Source organism: Coccomyxa subellipsoidea (genome assembly GCF_000258705.1).
Source record: "Coccomyxa subellipsoidea C-169, whole genome shotgun sequence".
Taxonomy (NCBI): domain Eukaryota; kingdom Viridiplantae; phylum Chlorophyta; class Trebouxiophyceae; family Coccomyxaceae; genus Coccomyxa; species Coccomyxa subellipsoidea.
The window spans coordinates 731,807-754,100 of record NW_005178028.1 but is presented as its reverse complement, the minus strand read 5'-3'; the positions used below and the strand labels follow the sequence as shown (position 1 = coordinate 754,100).

The window sequence follows — 22,294 nt, the reverse complement described above, 5'->3', positions numbered from 1 at the left end:
TCATAGATCCGACCCGGCTGGAGTCCATGCCCCATGGCTTCAGCGGCTTCGGTGAAGGCTGTGATCGGATTGATCAAGCTGCATGATTGCCGTAAGAAACATGCATTCTCTTTCTTATTCAAGGCTGGGGCCCTGAAAGACCTCGTAAAGCGCTTTGAAGCCTACAGACTACCAGCGAAAGGCTAGTACCCGTGCACATTTCCCTTGCGATGCAGACGTATCGGCGGGCATAGCCCACAACAAGATGCAACCATCTAGGTAGCAGGAAGGTTTGAAAGACATCTCTCCGAGCTCCAGGACTTGGTTAATGGACGCTCTGCGCAGAAACGGTTGTAGCACGCCGACACGTGACACCTTTTGTGGAGGACCGAAGCCAAGCATGACTTTAATCAGGTCCTCACCTGTCTGCTGATCTTCTCTGACCTGCAGAGATCTCTGTGTCGGACGATGTACGACGCCTGCTGACGATTAGTGCTGGGATCAGTCCGGACTGTGGCTCTGCGGCACGAGGCAATACGTGCCCCCTCGTGAGCAATGATCGGTAATTACAGGGTGAACCCTCAGGGGTCTGCCATAAGCTGCAGGGTTCTGTGGAGTCACCTGCTCAAAGGAGACGGATTTATTGGGCATTGGACGGCTCATCGACGTTTAAAAAAATGCTCAGCTGTCTTTACGAAGATGGATGACCCCACCCGTACCACCCCAACCGAAGCGCAGCGCCGCAACAACCTCTGTCATCAAACAACAAAGTAGCGGTTTTTGTCAGGGCGTTGCGTCCATCGGGGAGTGTCTCAAGTATGAAGAAGGGCTTTGGAGGCTCCAGAAAGAGGACTCTCAAGGACTCCAAAGCACCCCCATCGGTAAGCAGTTGGTCTACCGTTGTCTAGAACACACGGCCCCCAATATATCTTAGCCTCAGGCAATCCATCGACCTGCCAGGACGACATCCACGACGGTCACTGGCGACTTCAACGTGCTTTCCAGCTTTTCACACGACCAAACACCATTAATGTGATGCAAATCAAGCACTGGTGTCCTACAAGCCGTGCCCTCGTGCCGAGTTGGGCGTCCTCGTGGCCCATCTACATATGCCCAAGGCGCATTGAGCAGGCCGGGACGACTCCGGGATCACTTTGACCATTCGTGCCTCTATGGTTTCGATCATTATGACGCCCCCTAGAATGCTGGGACTCCTGAGCCTCTGTATCGGCCGGAGGAGGGCAATCTTGAGGTGCAGAACAGCTGGGAGATCAACTTGGGGCACAGTCAGAGTTCTGTCTATTTGGCACACGCAATCATTCACGTAGCTCTTCAGGGATGGTTGTTGCTCGCAAAAGACTGCCTCCAGGTTGCTGTTGTGCCGGGCCATCCCTGATCTGAGAACGGTGTGCACTACAGGATCACTGGCAGAGGTGAAGCCCAACGTTGACGTCCTGAGTCTGTGACACAGGATGGATATATCGAGGAGCGTTCCGTGGCAGGCGCTGTGAATCTGACAGTCCCTGGCGGAGCTGCTGGGGAGGCAGCCCTGCCATTGCGACTGCTGGATGGCTTCTCGCTGTACGTGCTGCAGAGCGACGGCTCCGAGCTCCTTGCCGGCCTTGAACAGCTGGAAAACGGTGTGGCCACTGCGCCAGGCATCCTCCTCCTCTTTCATGCATGGCATGCATGCGGCCTGAATTTGCCAGAACCCCCGGTGCAGCAATGATGCATGCACAGCGCCTCAGCGGCAGCACACCTTGCTCCCCTGCCCAACCAGGCGGCCCTTTCCGGATCGCTGTACAGCCTCCAAGAGCCCAAGCTTGTTCGCAAGTATTATCAAGAGCAGGGGTCTGCATGTCACAGCACATCGGCCCATGCCCATGCTGGTGGGCCATGTTCAGAAGCGAAAATTCCCTTTGGAGCATGCGGCAATATACGAGACTCACCAGAAGTCTCTTCAGAAACTCTGTCACAATGAAGGGAGCGGCAGAGAGTGAGTCACTGCAAATCAGAAAACTCTCTTGAGGCACTTAGGCTTCCTGGAATTAGGCATTTGTTCTGCAATGCCGGCCACCAAGGGGCCAGGGCATGCATGTCACACGGAGGCAGCACACGAGAGATCATGAGTCAGCACCGAGTCAGCATGCGTCATGCCGCATGCAGACCGTAAGGCGTACGTTATTTCGAGTTACGGACAGTCTCTTTGGAGGCTCTGTCATAGGGAGGGTACACACAGCACTCATAGGAGTCATCGCCGAGTTATAAGAAGTCTCTGTGAGGTTTTCAGAGCTGAAGGGCTTTGTTGGCCACTCTCGGTCAGCTGGAGCATGCATGTCATGGAGGGTGAAACACGACAAAGCGCGAGTCATCGTGAGTCACCGTGCGTTGCAGGCAGCGTGGAGGGGTTGACGCTGCGCGCGAGGGGGGTCCTGCTGGAGCACCGGGCGGCGGCTGTGGCGGTGGAGGAGGCGCGCGCAATTGCGCGGCTGCGCGTGCGCGTGCCGGCTGTGCGCGATTATGTCATTGACCACTCCGCCCCGGGCGCCATCTGGATCATCTCCGACGGCGCCTGGTACCGGTGAGCACGCAGGAAAACCCAGTGCTACTGTGAAATGAGACGACCTAGTCATGCATGCAGAAGTACCTCTGCATGCCCGCCAGAGATGTCCTCATTGATGCAGATCCTCATTGATGCAGCACTCTTTGCACGGGCATGGAATCTCAGACATGCCACACAAAGTCGAGGCTGATTGCTGCAGAATGGGCTTTTGTGCACCAGTGCTCTTATCCCAATGGCCTGGAGGCGGTTTGGCAGCCATGCCGGGGCATTTCTGGAGGCCCCAGACAAAGCCCACATCCAGAATTACACGTAGCAGCTCTGCAGTGGCCTGGATCATCCTGTTTCTGATCCAGAGCAAACAGGGTAAGCTCTTTCACCTGCTGCGCAGGTTGATGGCGCCTGCAGAGGAGTACGTTTCAACATTTGCACCGACGCTGCGCCGGGCGCAGCTGGCATGGCGGTGCGCGGCCGTCATGTTCGACCACCCCTCCATCTCCTACGAGGCTGCATTGCCCCATGTGCGCCCCTGACCTCTCTACATACCCCTGGAAAGCCACCTGAACCTGTAAGGTAGTCTTGACTCCTCTCCTGGGAGTGCTGGCATTGCGGGTGAGGAGCGGAGGATTCCCTACAGGCTTATTTGAGCTTGGGTGCTTTGGGTGGGCATCTTTTGGATTTTACCCACCTGCTTACAAGAAAAAACGGAGGAAGTTTAGGAACCTACTGAAATGGTGCTTCTTGCATGCACATTTTATGACGAGTGCATCAACGTTTGAATGGGGGCGCAGAAGACAGGAGTGCAGGCGAGCATATAATAATTGTTATTGGCAAACCCAAGCCGACTCTGGCCACATGCATGCGCTGAGGTGGCGGCACATGGGCGCAGGTGTTGTCGCCGGACTACGGCAACCGCGAGTGGGACAGCGAGGAGGAGGACGGCTTCGACCCCTACTGGGGGGTCGTCGACGAGGGTTCCATGCGAGAGGCCGAACTGCGCGCTGACTCAGCGTTCCTAGTCGCGCAGCTCGCCCCCTTACTGGGGCACCACGCGCCCAAATGCGGGCTCCTGCGCACCCTGGCAGATGCGGCAGGGATCCCCATCGAGTCCGTCACCCGCCCAGGTGCGCGCGCAGCAGTTGCGGCCCCGTTATAATTTACCACCAGATCTGGCAACGCCGGCGAGGCCTGATTTGCAGGCGGTGTCGGTGCCTGATTTGGCCCTTGCATGCTGCACCTGATGAGCCTCTGCGTGAGTATTTGACATGCCCTGAGCAAGCTCCAGTGTAAGCTACCGGGGAAATCAACCTACTTGCTGCAGCCACCGTCGGAACTCAGAGCGCGACTGGAGGCTGTGCATGCTGCCGAGGGCGCATGCCTGTTGCCAGCACGTGGTTGAGCATGTCCTTTTCTGCGGCCTATATCAGTGAAGAGGTGTTTAATCTAGGGCCGGGAAGGGATGTGGATGACACCAGTAATGCGCCCCGTTCTGTCAAATGTGCTGCATTGCTTGTGTTCAAGCAAACATCCTTTGCCACTGAAACTCTAGCCTGAATCTTCCTGCCCATGAAGAAACTTGTCAGGAACTGCATGGAAGCTAGCAGCCTCACCGGTGGCAAGATACTGCAGAGTTGCTACTAAAGTGATCTGTGCCCGGTTTCCCAGGTCGGCGCCTGCGCAAGCGGCTGACGCACGCGCGGCCGGCGGACCCAAAGCGGCGGCCGCAGCCGTCCACGGATTTTCTGGCAGCGCAGCCGCTGCTGCCGGGCATACTCATGGCCTGGGACTTCTGCAGCACCTACCGCGCGCTGCTACGGCTGCCGCCCTTCCCCCTAGCGCGCCTGGAAATGGCATTCCGCGACGCGGCACCCTCCGACGTCACCTTCCCGCTGGGTCCTAGCAGCGGCGCCGAGGCCGCGCCAAACCAAGCACCTGTGCCAAATCAGGCCTCCCCGGAGTTGCCAGATCTGGCGGTGAATATGAACGGGGCTGCTACAGATGCGGAGCCGCCGTCGCGGCCGCCGTCGGCCGGCGCCGGCATGCTGAGTGTGTCAGCTGGAGGTGGGCAGCCCTGACCTCATGCCATCTTCAGCACCTGGCAACATGAGACTTGGATACTGCTTTCTTTGTGTTGTCGCTTTGCTTCCTTGAGTAAACTTTGCATAGCCTGTCTTGACTTTAGCATGCAGCTGTAGAGCTCTGGCAGCAGGCTCGCTTCCACCCCACAGCCCTGCACAAGCCAGCTATGGCTCCCATGCGGCATATTTTGCAATTGGCTTGTACAGGGCTATGTGGCGGAAGCTATCGTCCTGCTAGACCTCATGAACACATTGATGCCAGTCAATATGCCTCTGCCGTGCTTTCTATAGTAGATTACAAGCTTGATCACATCCACCCATTTTAAACTGATGTAATCAAATTGGGGTGCAGGTGAGACGGATGGTCCCGGCTGGGGCGCGCATGGGCAGGGGCCGCTCCTGAAGGACATACACTGCGCGCTGCTGAGACTGATGGAGGGACTGGACGAGGAGATCCAGGAGGCGCCCACGCTGGCCGGCTACGGGTCAGCCGCGGACCTCGGCCCGCAGGAAGCCTACAGGTGTGTTGTAGGCCCGAATACCCACTCACTGTAGAGCGATATCCCTTGAAAGTGGTGGTGGGCTCACAGATTTGCAGATTTTGTGAGGCATCTACCCTTAGGAAAAATATCCTTAATTCCATTTCTCATGGCGTTGTGCAGCTGAAGGGATCTCTTTCTCTGGGACTCAGGAACGTTTGCAGGAAGTGCTGGCCTTGGCCGAGGCATTATTTACTCATCTAAGCAGCGATCCAAAGGATTTGCTTGTTCGGAGAGCGAAGGCAAGGGCAGGCTGCATTCTCCTGAATTTAGAGTAGACGTCTGCAATGCAGAATTTTGAGTATGGGAAGCCGTACAAGATGTGGTCTTGACAGATGCCCTGCCGGTGGCTGCATACCACAGTGTCTGACTGAAGGGCACAGGGAATGCATTAAGAAGATTGCATAGGATTTTGGATCATGACATGCAGCCTTGGTGAACGCCTCATGCAGGCCGCTTCTGGGGGTGACGTGGACAGAGTTGGTCCGCCACTTTCTGGAGGACCACCCCTCGCCGATGCTGGGCGCCGATGCCGGTGATGCGCTGGCGGCGCTGCGGCAGGACGACTACTGGGACCTGTCGGCTGCGCACCGCCTCGCCCTGCTGGAAGCTCTCATCCATGCGGCCGCCGACACCGAGGTCATGCGCAAGTGAGATAATCCCAGGCTGTTCCATGTCTTGCGACCCTCACATGCGGTGCTGGCAGCCATGAAAGGATCTGAATGGCCAATCGGTTGTCAATCCGTGCATCTTGTAGGCTGAACCATGCTGCATGCGGCCGACGGCACAAGAGTCATTCGCACGTGAGCCCCTCACCAGGCATGCCTCCTTTTTTTTTGTTGAGCGATGGTGTTGGTGCCGGGGAGATGGCTTTGTAGCACAGCCCAGGGAAGTGTGTGCAACTTGCCACACCATCTGAGTTAACACTGAGCCTGAGGGAAATTTCTGCCTTCTCCTCTCACATGAGAAGGCACACTGAGCCCGAGCGGGTGGGATAACCAACAGGGACCACATGTAGACTCACGGAACATCGAGACTGACAGGGGGTGTGTGATTGTGCGTGCGCAGCTACATAGCGGAGATGTCTCCCGATGAGGAGGATGCTCCGCTGCCGCGCGGGTCGCCCATTGGTGCTGACTCGACCGGAGCCCTCTACTTCCGCCTTGGCGCAGACGCAGGTGTGGTGCCTCTCGCATAGATTTCTGTCCCCAGTGTATACCTTTTTTGCTTGCACGCGCTTGGTGCCCCTAAGTTTGAAGTTCTTCAAACGGCCGGCGGCCAGCATTTGACGACCCGGGATATGGCGTTGTTTTTTTGGGTAGAATCTAGAACCTTAAAAAGTTTTTGGATAGATCTGTAGGGTCAGACAGGCGAACACATCGTTCAGCATCTTGCAGCAGTTCCACATGCATGCATGCCTCAGAGCATAGGCTTTGCCTGTGCCCGACGCTGTCATGCAATTCGCACAATGCGCGCGCAGCTGGTTCCGGGCAAGCAACGATGTGTCAACTTGCCATGCTCTTTGCCACTACCCGTCAGATTGCAATTTCCGGGTGCTGTGGTGTGAAGAGAGGGTGCATTGCAACTGCGTCGAGGGGGCAGTTGCACAGACAAATTTCAACCAAGTTTTTGCTGGCGCACAGGGCGTGCGCAGCTGTTTGTGGAGAGTCCGGGCGGTGGGGAGTGGGGCTACTATGATATCAAGAGACTACCGGTGCTTGTGGAGTGGCTGGAGTCTGGGAGCGATGCGGAGCAGGACCTGGCCGACATCATCCACGAGGCCTTTGAGCTCGCTGCACACAATACTCAGGTGCCCCTCATGCACTCTAGGGCTTCAGGTTTGCAGAGTGATTTGGGGGTCTGACTATGATATAGGGGTGAAAGATGACCGCGCCGGCCGCGCAGATGCCCCTCAACTGTGCTGCAGAACCTAAACTAAATGGAGAATCCGGTCGTTTAGACTGTATAGAAATGTTGAGACAGACGGGACAGTGCCAGCTATGAACATGCACCAGTGTGAGGACGATGTGCAAAATTGTAGGCTCTACTACAGCATCAAGACAGGTGCCCCTCATATTCTCTAGGGCTTCAGATTCGTAGAGTGATTTGAGGGGCTGCTACATACCCAGGGCTGAAATGGACTGCGCGCAGACCACAGTTGCGCCCGTCTCATTGGTGTGCAACACAGGCGTCACGGGCATTGTAAGGAGACACATCCTGCACCGTTGTTCTAGTTGCAGGTCCCTGCCTGATGGACTGTTGGTTTGCTACTCGCCTCAAAGGACAAGAGGTGTCGCGGGAACGACACCATCAATTGGATTACTTCAGGCTCGGCGCCACTCGCACCACCGGCACTCGCTGGGCCTGATAAAATGGGGATCTCATGTGCAGGCGGCGGGGGATGCTGCCGAGGCGCAGGCGCCGGTGGCGACGTCGGTGGCGGCTCTGGGGCGGCCGGAGGACGGGTACCGCGTGGCCAAGCGCCTGGGGGCAGCCGCCGTGCAGCTGCGCGAGCAGCTGCTGCAACTGCTGAAAGGCGCACGCTTCTGGGAGAAGGACTTCGACTGGCTTCAGGTCTCTGCTCCCTCCTGTCCAAGCAGACCATTGAAGAGAGATGTGTTTGCTCCATGTCTCCTTTCAGGAGCCCAGGGTGCCAGCATGTTTTCCTCCAGTGGTCTCCTTGAAGGAGCCTTCTAGAAACAACGATGAACTGTTCACCTTCTAACAATACCTGCATTTCATCTAGGAGGCTCCATTTACTTGCACAGACGCTGCTGCTTCCGCTGAAGTGCAGTCTGCGCATGCAGTCGCACCCTTTGGCAATGAAAGTATTACACTTTGCATTACTAATTGCACACTGGAGAAGAGTGACGTAATCTTGTCCACATACAGTGCCAAGCGCAAAGGTGTACGCGTATTATGGCTGTCATGCATTCCTCTGTGCAGTTGCTGCGCATGCACAGCAGTGAATCATACGTAGAGCAAGTGGCCCCATCCATTGACAAGCGGTGCTTGCGGGTGTGCAAAACTATCACATTGGCTCATGCATGGGAGCGCCTATGTGCAGGCGCGGGCGGCGGTGCAGGGTCGGCTGGCGCATGCTACTTCTGCATGGGAGTTGGCTCGGCTGATGTGGCTGGTGGAGGATCTGATCTACGACGATATGCTCAAGGGCACCGGCTGGGGACGCCGCCGCGGCTGGTACCGCGAGCAGCTCGAGGCCTGCCGCACCATCTCCCAGGTGCGCTTCAAATTCAAATTTGAAAATCTAAGCTCGAAACTGTTTTGATGTCAAGGGCCGCACCATCTTACAGGTGTGGCCCTTTCAAAATCAAAGTTCAGCCCCATATTCTTGATGCCAAGTGTCAGAGGGCTGCCGAACCATCTCCCAGTTGAACTTTATAAGCCAAACAGCAATGACCAAGTAATTTGCCCAACTCTTGCGTTGACTTAGTCGTCAAGAACCTGGATTCTGCCCAATTTTTCTTCTGGGAAATAGGAAGGACATCATGTTTCATGCGGGTCAGGCAAAGCATGGATTGGCACAAAGAAATGTGCATGGTGCTTTACTGTGGGCATGCGTGTTTCCCTTAATTTTCCGGCCAGCAGAGCTCCCTTGCAAAAGCAAGCGTGTAAATCAATGCGATTGGCGATGGCGGCTGGTTTGTGCAGCGTTCTGGCAACAGTACGATCTCCGGCCCCTGAAGGTCCGGTTTGCAAGTGATAGCCTAGGTTGACTGGACATCATTTGTACTGGTACAGGTGGCGGTGGTGGCGTGCCAGCTGGCGGTGCACTGCAGGCGCACAGAGGACATGGGCATCCTCAGCTTCCAAGCTTTCCAGACAGCCGTCGCCACCCAGCGCATGCAGGTACCAGTCCTTGATAAGTGTCCCCTGACAGATGCTTCACGCACAACCTCTGTCACTGGGAGCCAAAGCCAACCTTGACCCCATTCTTATTGCTCAAGATTGTGGGCAGATGCACGGCAGCTTCAACTGCAGACGCCAGTCTCAAGGGGCTTTGGGCTGTTGGTGCCTGCAGTCTGCTCGAGCACCTCAATTTGCTTGCTCAATGTCAGCTGAGGCAGGCAGTGCTAAACTTGTAGTCCCCTGAAATCTTCTGGTGCTGCCCTCATCGTTGGTAGCCTGCTTAGTCCATAGTACCAGTAATAGAAGCCTCAATGCCCTGCCTGATGATCTGACGATGGTAGTGAGCAAACGCCGCTTTTGTGAGCAGCTGCCCTTTGTGCATGGGGTCTCTCTTTCGGACGTATGACTATGACTGCTATTGCGTCACAGATGCCATACCAGAATTATTCAGACAGATAAGCTCTCTTCGTGACTCACCGTGCATGCGGTCTCTCGACCTGGAACTAAAGAACATTGTAACCCTTCTGCAGCTGCCGTACCTGCCGTCTCCGCGCCAGGAGTGCGTGTGGCTGAAGACCGGCTACGCGGCGCACGTGCACCGGCAGAGGCCGCCGCCCGAGGCCAAGCCGGCCGACGTGCCCAAGTTCTGGGAAGCGGCCGAGAAGACTCGCGTCGAGGAGGTACACCCCCGAGACCGGCCTGGCTGATAGCATGCACAATGCCAGGGTGGAGCCGTGATGTGGCAGAGCGGCTGTTTGGCATGCGGTTGAGCTCCCATTTACACAGCCTCGCAGCCATTTTGCAATCACCCATCTGCAAGAAAGCTTTGCTTAAGCAGGGCTGCGCCAGTGACTCTGGCTGAAGACATCCATGTGTGCATAGAATGAGTGATGACACGGGCAGGAATGGGTTATGCGGAAGACTACTGTCACTGCCAGTGTAATAGCTGTCAGGCAGCCATGCAAGCAATCATGCACATAGTCTGAAAAATGACCTGGCTCCGTCTTTGAAAATGTATTTCTGCGCAGGTGGTGTTTGCAAGGGGTCACTGGAAGGCGCCTGTGTGGCAGGGGCGCTTTGCCAACATGGCGCAGGCAGGCTCCGACGATGACAGCCTCTTAGTCACCTGGTTCCTGCTAGAAAAGCCTCAGCCGCCCGGGCAAGCCACAAACCTGAGCAGCAACACTGAAGGTGCGGCCTTGCTATGCCCTAGTCTTATCTTTCCAGCCGTGCCTTAAATGAGAAATGGGGCTCTTTGCCTACCTTCAATGGGTAGCTATCAGACCAGGTCTTGCAAGGATGGTGGCACTTCTTTGGGTGCCTGTTACTGCGCAAGCTGAGAGAGGAAAGTCGTTTGATACACATCACTTAAAACTTTGGCCTGCCTCTTTCTTTGGATACTTACATGGAAGCATTGACGTGCCATGCACAGGGGCACGAGTTGCGCTTGTCAGCTCATTTCGTTGTCAATGTTCCGGATGCAGTCTATTGGAGTTTGATATATGAAAAAGCATCGAATGGTTCAAAACGACTGGAAAACAATGAAAACTCAAGGTTGGGATTGTCATGCGCTGTGCAGAGGAAATCGACTGGAGCGACTTCACATTCCAGCACGGATTCCGGCAGCCCAAGCCCAAGCTGTTTGAGCTGGCACCAGCCGTAATCACAGAGCAGAAGCCAGGCGAAGCTGAGGCGGGAACGCCTGCGCATACAGACACAGCAGCCGCTGTGAAGCAGGAAGGAGACCCTGTGAAAATGGAGGTGGATGGCTCTGCGCAGTCACCTGTGAAGGCCGAACAGGTGGGTTGCAGTCAGTTTCTTCTGCTTGACCAAGCGTGTTTCACAAAGACAATGCACAACATCATTCCATGTTCCGTGAAGCTACTTGTGCTTATGTTCATGCATAGTGACATGTTGATAAGTTCCGCAGTAGTGAAGTGTACCATTAGAATTTGGGAAGGCGTAGGTATTCATTGAAATTGGACCTTCTGGCACTGGGTCATTCAAGCCACGAAGTGAGTGGAAGGGCACAGCATTATTTTTCTCTTTTGTTCTCTAGGCACGCGGGGTCGCTGTGATTCCGTATTGATGAATGTTTCTTGACAGAGGCTTGATGTTCGGCATGTGCAGGGAATCCAGCAGAATGGCGAGAGCGCCCCAGCCGCGTCCACAGATCAAGCGCTGTTGAGTCCTTCCTCCACTGCAGAGCCAGGTGGTCAGCTGCAGCACCCTCGCATCAGAAAACGCCCTCTGATTCTTCTTGCATGGTGATGGGAGGAAGGAGCATTTATCTCATGCAGGCATCAGCATCTGCACCTCGTGTCTGCCCTTGATGCCAAACTTGCTGAGAGTCTGGAATTTTCATCCACATTCAAGCCAAGGAAGGAAGGGCTAGCGCTTTGGAGCACCCGCATTCCATACCCTCGGTAATTAAGTTCTGGTGAACAATGCAGTCGCCGAAGGAGAGGAGCCGAGGAATACTCGCAGCCGGCGCACGCGCACAAAGACTGACTTCTACGCTCTCAACGAGGGCACCACCACCCTCATGACGCGCAGGGTGCGCCACACGCCTCCTTTTCGTGAGGAGGCAATATACTGGTGGCTGTGAGGGCAATGTGTTGACAGGAGCCTTCAAACAAACATGTTGAGCTGTTGTAGGATCTGTTGGGCCGCCGCAACCTCCTCTGATGACTCATTAGTCACGCATGACCTGGCATGTGTGTTATGCGTATGCCGTATGGTCTCTTGGAGATGTTCAGGTGAAGAGGCAGCTAGCTAGTGGCCCTGCACCTCAATTGCAGTGTGTTCGGGCAGAGCTCGTGATGCCCGGTGAGAAGGGGGCGGCTTACAGCAAATGCCAAATTTCATTTTGGAGCACTATTTTGTATGAATAGGAGATGAAGAAGACGGCGGTTGTCACCTGATTGTTGCGAATTTGAGATTTAACCTATTGCGTTTCCTGTCCAGGAGATTGAAGAGGCGGCGGCTGCGACGACGGCGCGTGACCGGGCGGCGGCTGCCGATGCGGAGGAGGAGGCGCGCGCCGGAGCGGCCGGGGACGATGGCGAATCCATCCGGTTCTGGACGCGGCCCCGCGACCTGGTGAGTCCTGCCTGACAGCATCATGCTTGACAGACATGATATTTATTGTTCTTATCTTCTGTGGCAAAATCCACGAGCAAACGGTCCCACGTTGTTTTGGGTCTTGCTCGACAAGCTTGTGCCTGACATGCAGTGCATGTTCTGTTTATTTTTGAGATTTCTCGCAATTCCGTGCACGATATATATATATATATGTGTGTGTGTGTTTGCATGGACCTACCACTGGCTAGGTGTCAATTCACCAGGATATGGCGCATTGCCTTGTCGGCGATGCTGTATCCATGCCAAGTCAGCTTCCCGAGCTTCCCTAATAGTCGGCCCCTTGGCTGAAACAATCATGGCTGCAGGCCGCCTGCGCCGTGTACATCCGGCCGCCCGCCAATGATCGCCCGCCGCACCCGCTGCTGCAAGTGCCGCTCTTCGAGGCAACCGCCGGCCGCGCATGGCCCGCCGGTGCGTGTCTTATTCCCCTTGTAGTCACCCTTGAGGGTTTTACAGGATTCGGAACTCTGCATACTTGGCGTATTTTTCTCTCCTCTCTGGCGCACGTGCAGTGATTTCACCTGCTCTATTGTTTGGCTGCCAAAAGTTCTCGTGCGTGCGTAGTCAAAATCTGTGCCCAAATTCGAACATTGGCTTCAGGCATGCAATCCGACATTTAGGGGATGGCTGCGTGAATATGGAGATGAAATATTCATTGCTCTGGCGGGTTTGTTGAAAGTGCTGGCCCTGTGTGGGCAGGCGTGCCGGTGAAGATGCCGATGTATGGCAGCATCTCGGAAGCGATGTTGCAGCCAAAGCGCTACCGCTGGTTTACGGGGGTGGTCCTTGCACCGTATCTCCCCTGGATGTTCCCCTCCTCCTGGACCCCGTCTTCACTACCCCTGACATCAGCCTCTACTGGTGCGCTCATCTCTGCCATTTTAGTTACGTGCTATTTGCCTTGGCTGCGGGGTGCAGTATGAATGCTGAGTAGCGTGCACGGTTGATTGGGTCTTGCATGGATCTGGCGAGTCCATCAAGGGGTAGGATATGTGGCAGCCTTTAGTTGCAGCTTGTCTGCAGACGCACCTTGAGTCTGGCAGGAGCAGTGTGTGATAATAACAATGAGTTAAATATGCGGGTTATGCGCCTTGGGTGTGCCACATTTGTCTGTCGTTGTAGTAAACACCACTCACCAACCTGCAGGATCAATCAGAGAGCAAAATGGGGCTTCAACCTATGTGTATACTCTGACTGGCATGTGCATGATGTTTTCTCGACGAATGAATGATATATGTGCTCAGGGTGTGCTTCTCTGATCCAGGAAGAGATCGTCTGACTGCTGTCTGGTGCTCATGCAGGGCCGTCATCTGCAAGCACACCACTAATGTCACCTGTCATCTCACCCCCAGCGACTCAAACGCTGCCTGTGCAGCCGGCAGCATCTGCTGGGCCCACAGTGACAGTGTGCACACCCTCCGCTGCCAGCTCAGCCCCAACAGTGCTGAGCTCGCCAGCAGTTGTCGCGCCCCTGCCAAGCGCATCGACGACCCTTTCAAACGCATCATCGCCCCTCCCCACCGCATGCAGCACCCCGGCGCTGCCACTCGCTTCTTCACAGCCCCCGTCGAGCGCAGCGGCACCCGCTGCAACACCCGCGGCGGCCAGCGGAGCATTTGCAGCGCAGCTGCAGAGCGAGGAGAAACTGCAGGATGCAGCAGCAGCAACTGCTGCAGAAGCAGCCCCATTGGCAGCGTCGCCTGCGGTGTCTGTGCCACAGCAGGCTCCGCAGCAGTCAGCGCAGCTCAGCCTAGCGCAGCCGGCGCAGGCCAGCGCACAGCAGCCGCCGGCAGCTTCCGGGGAAGCTTCCGCCCCGGCGCCGGCGCAGCGGCCGGGCTCGCTGCACCGGCCGCCGCAGCTGCTGCCATCGGCGGTGGCGTCTGTGGCGCAGCAGTGGCTGGGGGGCGTGCCTAATCAGGGAATGCCTCAGGCCGGCGGCATGCGCCCGGGCCTCGCATCGCTGATCGGCCAGCCCGGCCGCCTGCCCGGCCAGCTGCCTGGAGCTGCCCAAGCGCTGCCCGGCAACCCCCATGCGTCAACTCCCTTCCAGCCGGTACCGTTCCCTTGCCACACTGCACTGCAAAGTCCACTTGCGTCATCCTGAGAACCACACGCTTACATTTAGCCAATATCCACCAAACCAAGTTGCGGGGTCAAGCGGGCAGTAGCTTGCCTTGCCGTGCTGTTCACATCGCTGATATGCCCTCATTTGGCAACGCTGAAGATGTCAGGGGTTGGCTGATCATAGCAGACTCGAGGAGGTGAAAAAGGGGCATTGAGGCGAACTGTGAAAAGGGTGACTGTGTGCTGGCCAGGCTCCCGGGAGCATGCCGCTGCAAGGGATGATGCTGCAGGGGCACTTCAGGCCGGGCCAGCCGCAGATGAGCGCAGCGCTGCAGGGGTTGCTGCAGCAGAGGCCAGCAGCCGCAGGGGTTAACCCTCTAGGAATGTATGCTGGCATGGGGGGCGTCAACATGCAGGGGCTGCGCATGGACCCCTGGAAGGCCTTAGTCATCCACTGGGACGATGACACGCCCCCCAACTGGCCCAACCGCATCTCCCCCTGGGAGGTACGCTGCCTTGTCACCCCTCTACTTGCAGCCTGCTTTTTCAACATTTCAAATTTGGAAGATTTCATGCAGCAGGACAACAACCCCTTTGCTTGAATCCAATCATTTGCACAGTTTTCTAAAGGCCCTACATGGGCTCTCCCTATTCGTAGCCATAGACTTTTACATTGCAATAAAACTTTGAGGTAATTTTATAAATGGAATGGCCAGGAAAATGAGTTTTGTTGGGTGGCTCTGTGGCGCGCAGTTGGCAGAGGACAAGGGGGGAGTGATGCGAGCGGAGAGGGCTCAAATAAGAGCGGCTGAGAAAGCGCGCAACGAGCAGCTGAAGAGGGATGCAGCCGCCCGCCATGCCGCCGCGTAAGAGCACCCACTCTTGTCCCCTGAATACCTTGCAGTCTTTTTTCAGCTGTTGAGATAAGCCTTAGCGCGCTCAGCTATAGAAAGACTGGTTGTTTTCGGATGTCATATGTGGCCAAGTGTCCCGTTCATCCTCATAACAGGGAAGGGACGCGACATGGCAAGTTAGCTGAGGGTGTGGCTGTGGGTTGCGCGCGCAGGCAAGCGCATGCAGCGAGGATGCAGGCAGACACAGCCGCTCGCCAGGCGGCCAGCGCTGCAATTGCCCGGAAGGACGCAGACACGCGCATGGGCCACATGCAGCCGGTATGCAATCTTCCTTTTCTCACGATCTTTGACTGTTCTCTCTTTCTTTGTTTCTTTCTGCAAGGAGAGAAAGAAATCTTCAACAGCGGACTGTTGTGCCTGTGCCCCAGTTGCAGTTGCTCGTGTCAGGCTACCGTGACATGCATGCTGCAATGAGAGGAACTGGCAAATTTCCTTCTCTGCATCATTGCCAGTTGCCAGTGCTTGATGAGCAAATTGGTGGCTTGACAGGCGTCCCTGGCTCTGGCGAACGGCCGGCCGGGCACGCAGCCGCATCTCATACTGCAGCCGCCGCCGGTGCAGCAGCACATGCAGCAGCAGCAGCACCCACAGCTGAATCTTCTGCAACAGCAGCAAATGCAGCACATGCAGATGCAGTTGCAGCAGCAGCAGCAGCAGCACATGCAACAGCAGCAGCTTCAGCAGCAGCAGCAGCTTCAGCAGCAGCAGCAGCAGCAGGGGATGAGGCCAATGGCAATGCCAGTGGCATCGATGGGAATGCCGGGGGCTCAGCACTACCGGCCTGTGCAGCAGATGCCACCCGGCAGCTCTCCTGGGGCATTTTTCCCAGGGGGGAAGCCCTCGGGGCCCCTTGGGGTCCCCCCCTCGGTGCCACCGCAGCAGCAGGTGCCACCGGCGGCGGCGGCGGGCCCCCAACCGCAGCTGCAGCCGGGCCCCCCGCCGCAGCAGCAGCAGCCGCCGCCAGCCGCCCCCAGCAACTCCCCGGCCGGTCCCCCCGGGCAAAACCCCTCTGCCCTGCCGCCACACCAGGCCCAGCCGCCCGGTGACCAGGCTGCCACCGCCAATGGGACCCCCCTGGTGCGGTCTGCCTGAAGTTTCAGCTGTCACAAGTTCGTGAATTTTGTCCAATCGTCATTTGAAGGAACAGTTGCGAGATGCTCTTAACGCTCGTGTATCATGGAGAACAAGCCAGCAATGTGTGCCCGTTGGCCCTTCGTATGAAAGAGGTGCTAAATTTTCTCTCCCCGTTGCTGTAGAAGTTGCTGTGGAATGATTGTGTCATTAGAAGGCATCAGTAGCGTTGCCTGAGGCCTTGTTGCGCAGGAGAGGCCAGGAACAGCAGTGAGTCTGGCGGCAGCAGTGACGCCCCCAGCCCCCAGCAATGACAGCAGCCCAAACGGGCTTCCGCGATCTACATACGCAACCACGCCGGTCCTCAACGGGAAGGGCGCCGGGCAGCTGAAGCCGCTCATCCTGACAGGCCCTGCGGACACGCCCAGTCAGCAGGTGCCTCATCTTCTTTAGTCTATCTTTTGTGCTTGTGCACTGCAAGGCTCTCCAGAGTCCTCGCTGGCCAGTGTGCCACTTGTTGACTCGAACGTGTAGGAGAATTGCCCTTTGCATGAATATCGTTTGATTGTTCCGGCTGACAATTCAGTATGGCCTGTTACTATTCTGCTGTTTCTGTCCTGAGAATGAGGTATGCTCACTGATGGGTTGTCAACTCTTGCGAAACTCTTGAACCTCATGGTGTGCATGATCAGCGCTGCTTCATATGTGATCTTCACAATTTTGAGTTGAGACTGGCAGTTGAACACAGACATTTTATGTACAGGATCCGGGCACCCCGAGGGCGCAGGAGAGTTCTCCATCGGAGGCAGGGGATGAGAAGAAATCGAGTGAGGGGTTCCGAGAGCGTTGGATTGCAAAGAAGCCTCGCAAGTGCCTGACCTCCTGGCTCTCCTCTGTCTGCTCCGCCTGTGAGGGCACTGGCAGCCCCCAAGGCAAGCCCCCACAATCCAGACTTGCAATGCAGGCCTTCTGTTCCTCTTGAGACTTGTTTGCAAGTGTCAAGCTCAACAAATTCCGTTCCAACTGTCTGCTGCAAACTTCTCTGGTCCTGGGCCGGAGCTGTCTTGCATGTCGCATGCACTGCATAGGTACTGCCAGACAGCCCTTTTCCCTACATGGCGCTCGCACTGTGTGTCTTGCCTTTTCTCGTGACTCTATCTTTCACGCAGCCCTCGCATGCAGCATGCCGTAGTCGACTTTTGTTTCTGCTGCTTTATTGGACACCCATTTGGATTGTGCGGGGTTGAGATTGTGGATTCGTGGCATCTGACCTTCCAAAATGCAACAGAAAAGGTGAGGGTCATCTGGGGCTCTTTTCTGTGTAAATTGCTGAAAGAGGGAGTGTTGCATGCAGGTCTGGTGGTGTGCGGCGGGCCCTGTCTGCGAGCGTACCATTCGGGCTGCCTGGGCCTGCCCGTCCTGCCCGCCCCGGGCAGCGTCTGGTTCTGCCCAGAGTGTGACTCCGGCCGCATGCGCTGCTTCTCCTGCGGCGAGTTTGGGGCCGGCTTTGAGGACCCCACCATCCGCAAGTGCTCCCTGGGCGTCTGCGGCCGCTTCTACCACGTCAGGTGCAGCTCACACCAAAATTTAAATCAATTTTAACCTATCTTATTATGATTTTAATGATTTAGCAGCTGTGGGCTTCACAACCCCTGAATTTCCTTCATAGTTGCAGCTGAGAGCTGCATTACTCCTGCCCTGTCAGGGGAAACATTCCAAGGGTGTGTCTCTGCCGCCTGCCCGCCTGCACGCACAGACATGTGACTCTCCATGCTTATTTACTTATTAGATATTTCATTCACTGTGGTGCCACTCACAAACCTGATTTGGGCCAAGTTGGGCTGCCTCCAACTGTCCTGCAGTCAGCTGGGTGTCGGTGCCTGGAACAGGCGAGCCGCGTTTTTGAAGTCGAATCCAAATCCTGATTGATTGAATTCGACCTGCGGCGCAGATGCGTGGACCGGCTGGTGAACACGCAGATGGCGAAGAGGGGCGCGCACTTCCGGTGCCCGCAGCACTACTGCAGTGTCTGCGCCAAGAGCGGCGACGGCGTCGACATGGTCAAGTGCATCCGCTGCCCCACAGCCTATCACTCCTGCTGCTTGCCCAAACACCTGCGCCGCCTCGCACCCTCCCTCAAGGCACGCTTGCTCTTGAATTCAAGTGAATTCTATGTCCTATTCTTGTGAGCATGTGTGGCCTACGCAGTTTGAAGACCTCCAATGCGTTTGTTTGTGTTGGTCCATCTGACCCTCAGCACCTCGAAGATCTGGGCAGCATGCTTGTACGTCTGAGTCTTTGAGCTACCTACCCCACTCTGTGGTTTGAAGGCTGCCCTCGTGCTTGTAGTGTCCTTAAGAAAGATTGCGTTTGGCAGCACTTAATGTGTTGGCTTGAATGCAGGTGGTGGTGTGTGCGAGGCACGGTGAAGGCACAGCTCCACCCGCCTACAAGCCGCCACCGCCCCCCAGTGACGCCAAGATGCACGCCGCCATCGCTTCTGCCAAAGCCACCGGCCTGCCCGCCATCAAAACCAAAGGTGGGCTCGCCGTCTTCTTGGCTCGGTGATACCGCCTTGTAATTTCTTGACCATGGTGATGCCGTTTGCTTGCGTTCTGGGTACAATTAATAAGATGATCTTGCTCCTGCGCACATTCCTCTTGTGTTCGTTGTGGAACATCAGTCGTTCTGCAGAAGCACGGGGCAGTCTTTTGCAAAGCAGCCTACTTCCCCTGAGAAGGGCTTATCTATCGATACAGTGTAGGCCTGCAGAAGCTGAGGAGGAACTTTGTTTCAGGCGCGTCGGGGCTGAAGAGCGCCACCTCATCGCTGACTAACACACCCACAGCCAGCCCCATGGCTAGCGGCAGAACGCTGCCGGGAAACCCCCTCGGAAGCTCTGCCACGGCGATGCTTCCCTCGTCGTCCCTCTTGCCAGGAGCTCCCCTTGGACCAACGCCCAACCCATCCATCAGCTCCCCGCTACGTCTGCCGGCCGCGTTCCCCCCGCTCTCGCTGCCACCGCCGGGGCTCCCGGTGGTGCCGCCCCCGATGGTGGGGGGACCCCTCGGCCTCAGCATGGCGGATCCCTCGCTGCCGCTGCCACCGATGCAGCTGCCACCGGCCAACTGCGGTGATCTGGCGCCTTCCCCGGTGCGCTGCTCAACTCTGCTCCCTGATGCATCATCCATCACCAGCTAATGTGTTGAGGGCCATTGCTGCCGGGCCATGTCTGTTGAGGGTCACCACCATTTCTTCAGTTACTGTACATAAGCATCATAGCATAGTTTGCTTGCTTGAGGTGCTGCCCACCTGACTCCCATATCTTACTAAGGCAACCTTGTCAAAGATGCAATCGCGACTTTAAGACAATTCAAAGGGTCTCCCTGCTTGGCTTCAACAAGTAGTTTAATGAAGTGTGTTGCTGTGTGCAGATGGTGGTGCGGCCAGCGGTGGTGGCACCAGTGCTGCCCCTTAGCCTGCCCAACCCAGCCATGGGCCTGCCACCAGTCAGCCTGCCCTGCTTGCCCAGCTCTGGCCTCGCCCCGCTGCCGATGATGCACTGCAGCGCCATGCAGCAGCCGCCGGCAACCAACAGGGGGTCCCTGCAGATGCAGATGCAGATGCAGATGCCGCAGCAGGCCCCCCTGAGACCCCCCGGCGGCGGTCCTGCTGCGTTCCCGGACCCCTCGCAGATCCGCCCGCCGCAGCCTATCCAGGCGCTCACGCTGCCGCCAGCTTCCGCGCACCTTCTCCCGGCCGCGCCGGCGGCCGCAGCTGCGGCCGGCCCCGCGCCGTTGCCGGCGGATGTAATGTCTGGCCTTGCGCAACCGCCGTTGCAGGGCCATCCTGTGGCATTCCAGCCGCAGCAGATTGGGCAGCAGCAGTTGCTGCAGCAGCCGGTGATGGGTGCGCAGCTGCCGCCTGCTAGAAGCTTCCGGGAAGCTGCGGGGAGAGGCAACGGAAGTGGGGTGCAGGTTTCTGCCGCCCCACCGCTCTCGGCTTTCGCTGCCAGCGCTGCCTTCCCGGTTGTGCCCTCGCGGTCGACACTGGCCGGCAGGATGCAGGTGTTGTGCTGCAACTTGCTGCTTCCTGTGACATGCATGCATTAGCTAGTGGGCCTTTGTGCCTGACATGCCATGCAGTGCCTTGCAGAACGATGCACTGCCTCTTGATCTCATCATGCTCTGATAGGCAGTGTTGCATGCTAAGCTTCATCTACACATAGGAAAGGTGTCAACTTCATGTGGTGCATTGCAGGAGCATGGCAGTGGGACTCTCAGCCAGCGCAACAGCGGCGTGTTCCTCACCCCTCAGAACAGCATGCTGCCCCCACAGGGCGCCAGACCAATCTCAGCATCCCCGGTGATCCAGACGCTGCAGAGCGCAGGCGCACCAATGCAAGGTGCTTTACCCACTTGAAGAAATTTGCAATGCATTGATTGCTGTCTATCTTATCTTCCATGCACAGGTGTGATCGCTGATGGGTTGCCATCCATGCAGGGAGCGGGCAGCACTTTCCGACTGCCATGGCCAATGCAAACAGCCTGCAGCAGCAGATGGGGGCCGCAGTGGGTCTGATGCAGATGCAGCACTGCAACAGCTCAGCTCAGTCGCCCGCGATCAACACCCTACCAGGGCAGGGGCTGACTGCAGCGGGCAGCTTGGGCAGCCTGCATGGGCAGCCCAGCGGGCAGCTGCCGGGCCCATCGCCGGGGCTTGACCACATCTCCAGCCTGCAGCAGCAGCCGTCAGGCAGTGTTGCTACCCTGCAGCACCAGTATAGTGACGCTGCCCGGGCAGGCAGCTTGCAAGGGCAGCCCAGCGGGCAATTGCCAGACCCTACACCGATGCTTGAGCGCATTTCCAGCCTGCAGCAGCAACCGTCAGGGGTCGTTGCCTCTCTGCAGCACCAATACATTGACGCTGCCCGGGCGGGCAGCTTGGGAAGCCTTCCGGGGCAGCTCAGCGGACAGATGCCAGGCCCATCGCCGGGGCTTGACCGGATCTCCAGCCTGCAGCAGCAGCCATCAGGAGGTGTTGCCTCTCTGCAGCACCAATATATTGGCGCTGCCCGGGCGGGCAGCTTGCATGGAGAGCCCAGCGGGCAACTGCCCTGTCCCTCACCAGGGCTTGAGCGCATCTCCAGCCTGCAGCAGCAGCCGCCGGGGGGCGTTGGCTCTCTGCAGCATCGGTACAGCAATACTGATCGGGCGGGCAGCTTGGGCAGCTTGCAAGGGCAGCCCAGCGGGCAGCTGCCGGGCCCCTCACCCGGGCTGGAAAGGAGAGTTAGCTTGCAGCAGCAGCCGTCAGGGGGTGTTGCCTCCCTGCATCACTACCACAGCGACTCTGTGCTCGAGCAGCGGCCAATTGGGCTCCACCCCTTCAACAGCTCCAGGTGCCTGAACCCTCATCCATGCACACGAGTCTTGCGTACTTGCTCTTGTTCTTCTGTCTTGCATGTGAAGCTTTCTGCATATTTTGCAAGTTGTGTCAAGAGTGGTTTGCTCATGGTGTATAGTGTGTTCGGGTGCTGGTTATATATCTGTGAGGTGGGAGGTCATTTTGTTAATGCAGGCAGTTTCAAGCACCTTCCCAGAGTTGCGAGTTAAGCGAGGTTTCTTCTGTGTGTTTGGTGCAGCTTGGTGGAACAGCACATGCCCACTGCGATGCACCAGCAGCAGCTGCCAGGGGTCATGCACGCTCAGGGCCAGCCCATGGTTCAGCCCATGCCGCCAAGCCTGCAGCAGGCGCGCCAGCTCACCAGCTAGAATTATATTTATTATTATTATATTATTACTATTATTATTATTATTATTACATTTTGGAGACCTTGTGGGAGCCACGTGAGGCTCATTGATCTTGTAGGCAGTCTGTCACTGCCCATCAACATATCACAAATTCTTATGTGTCTGCATCCGTCATAAACTCAGCAATCCTAGCACTGCTCTGGCCCAAAAATGCATGCAAACAAGGTGGTGCAGAACCAGTTAGCTCAGAATACTTTTTCCTGACTGTCACATATCGGGGCCAGTCAAGGTGAATGCTCTTTTTTCTGTTAAAGGACATAATGCC

General features: G+C 56.8%; 1 protein-coding gene across 1 annotated transcript; it reads left to right on the top strand.

Moving 5' to 3' along the window:
• Positions 1-797: 797 nt before the first annotated feature.
• COCSUDRAFT_57640 (hypothetical protein) lies at positions 798-21,990 on the top strand (the record flags this gene model as incomplete). The annotated part of the gene is made up of 37 exons (XM_005644980.1): positions 798-860; positions 1,451-1,619; positions 2,374-2,560; positions 2,931-3,060; positions 3,429-3,663; positions 4,205-4,600; positions 4,970-5,138; positions 5,609-5,806; positions 6,225-6,334; positions 6,800-6,966; positions 7,308-7,358; positions 7,548-7,730; positions 8,224-8,397; positions 8,919-9,026; positions 9,557-9,706; positions 10,055-10,217; positions 10,606-10,826; positions 11,157-11,238; positions 11,480-11,583; positions 11,994-12,128; positions 12,476-12,581; positions 12,870-13,031; positions 13,472-14,223; positions 14,486-14,740; positions 14,988-15,100; positions 15,301-15,406; positions 15,638-16,225; positions 16,472-16,654; positions 16,983-17,127; positions 17,574-17,787; positions 18,171-18,279; positions 18,623-18,758; positions 19,017-19,372; positions 19,654-20,286; positions 20,480-20,624; positions 20,723-21,617; positions 21,861-21,990. The coding sequence occupies 37 exons, from the start codon at positions 798-800 to the stop codon at positions 21,988-21,990; spliced, it is 8,223 nt and encodes a 2,740-aa protein (XP_005645037.1).
• Between the last annotated feature and the right edge of the window lie 304 nt (positions 21,991-22,294).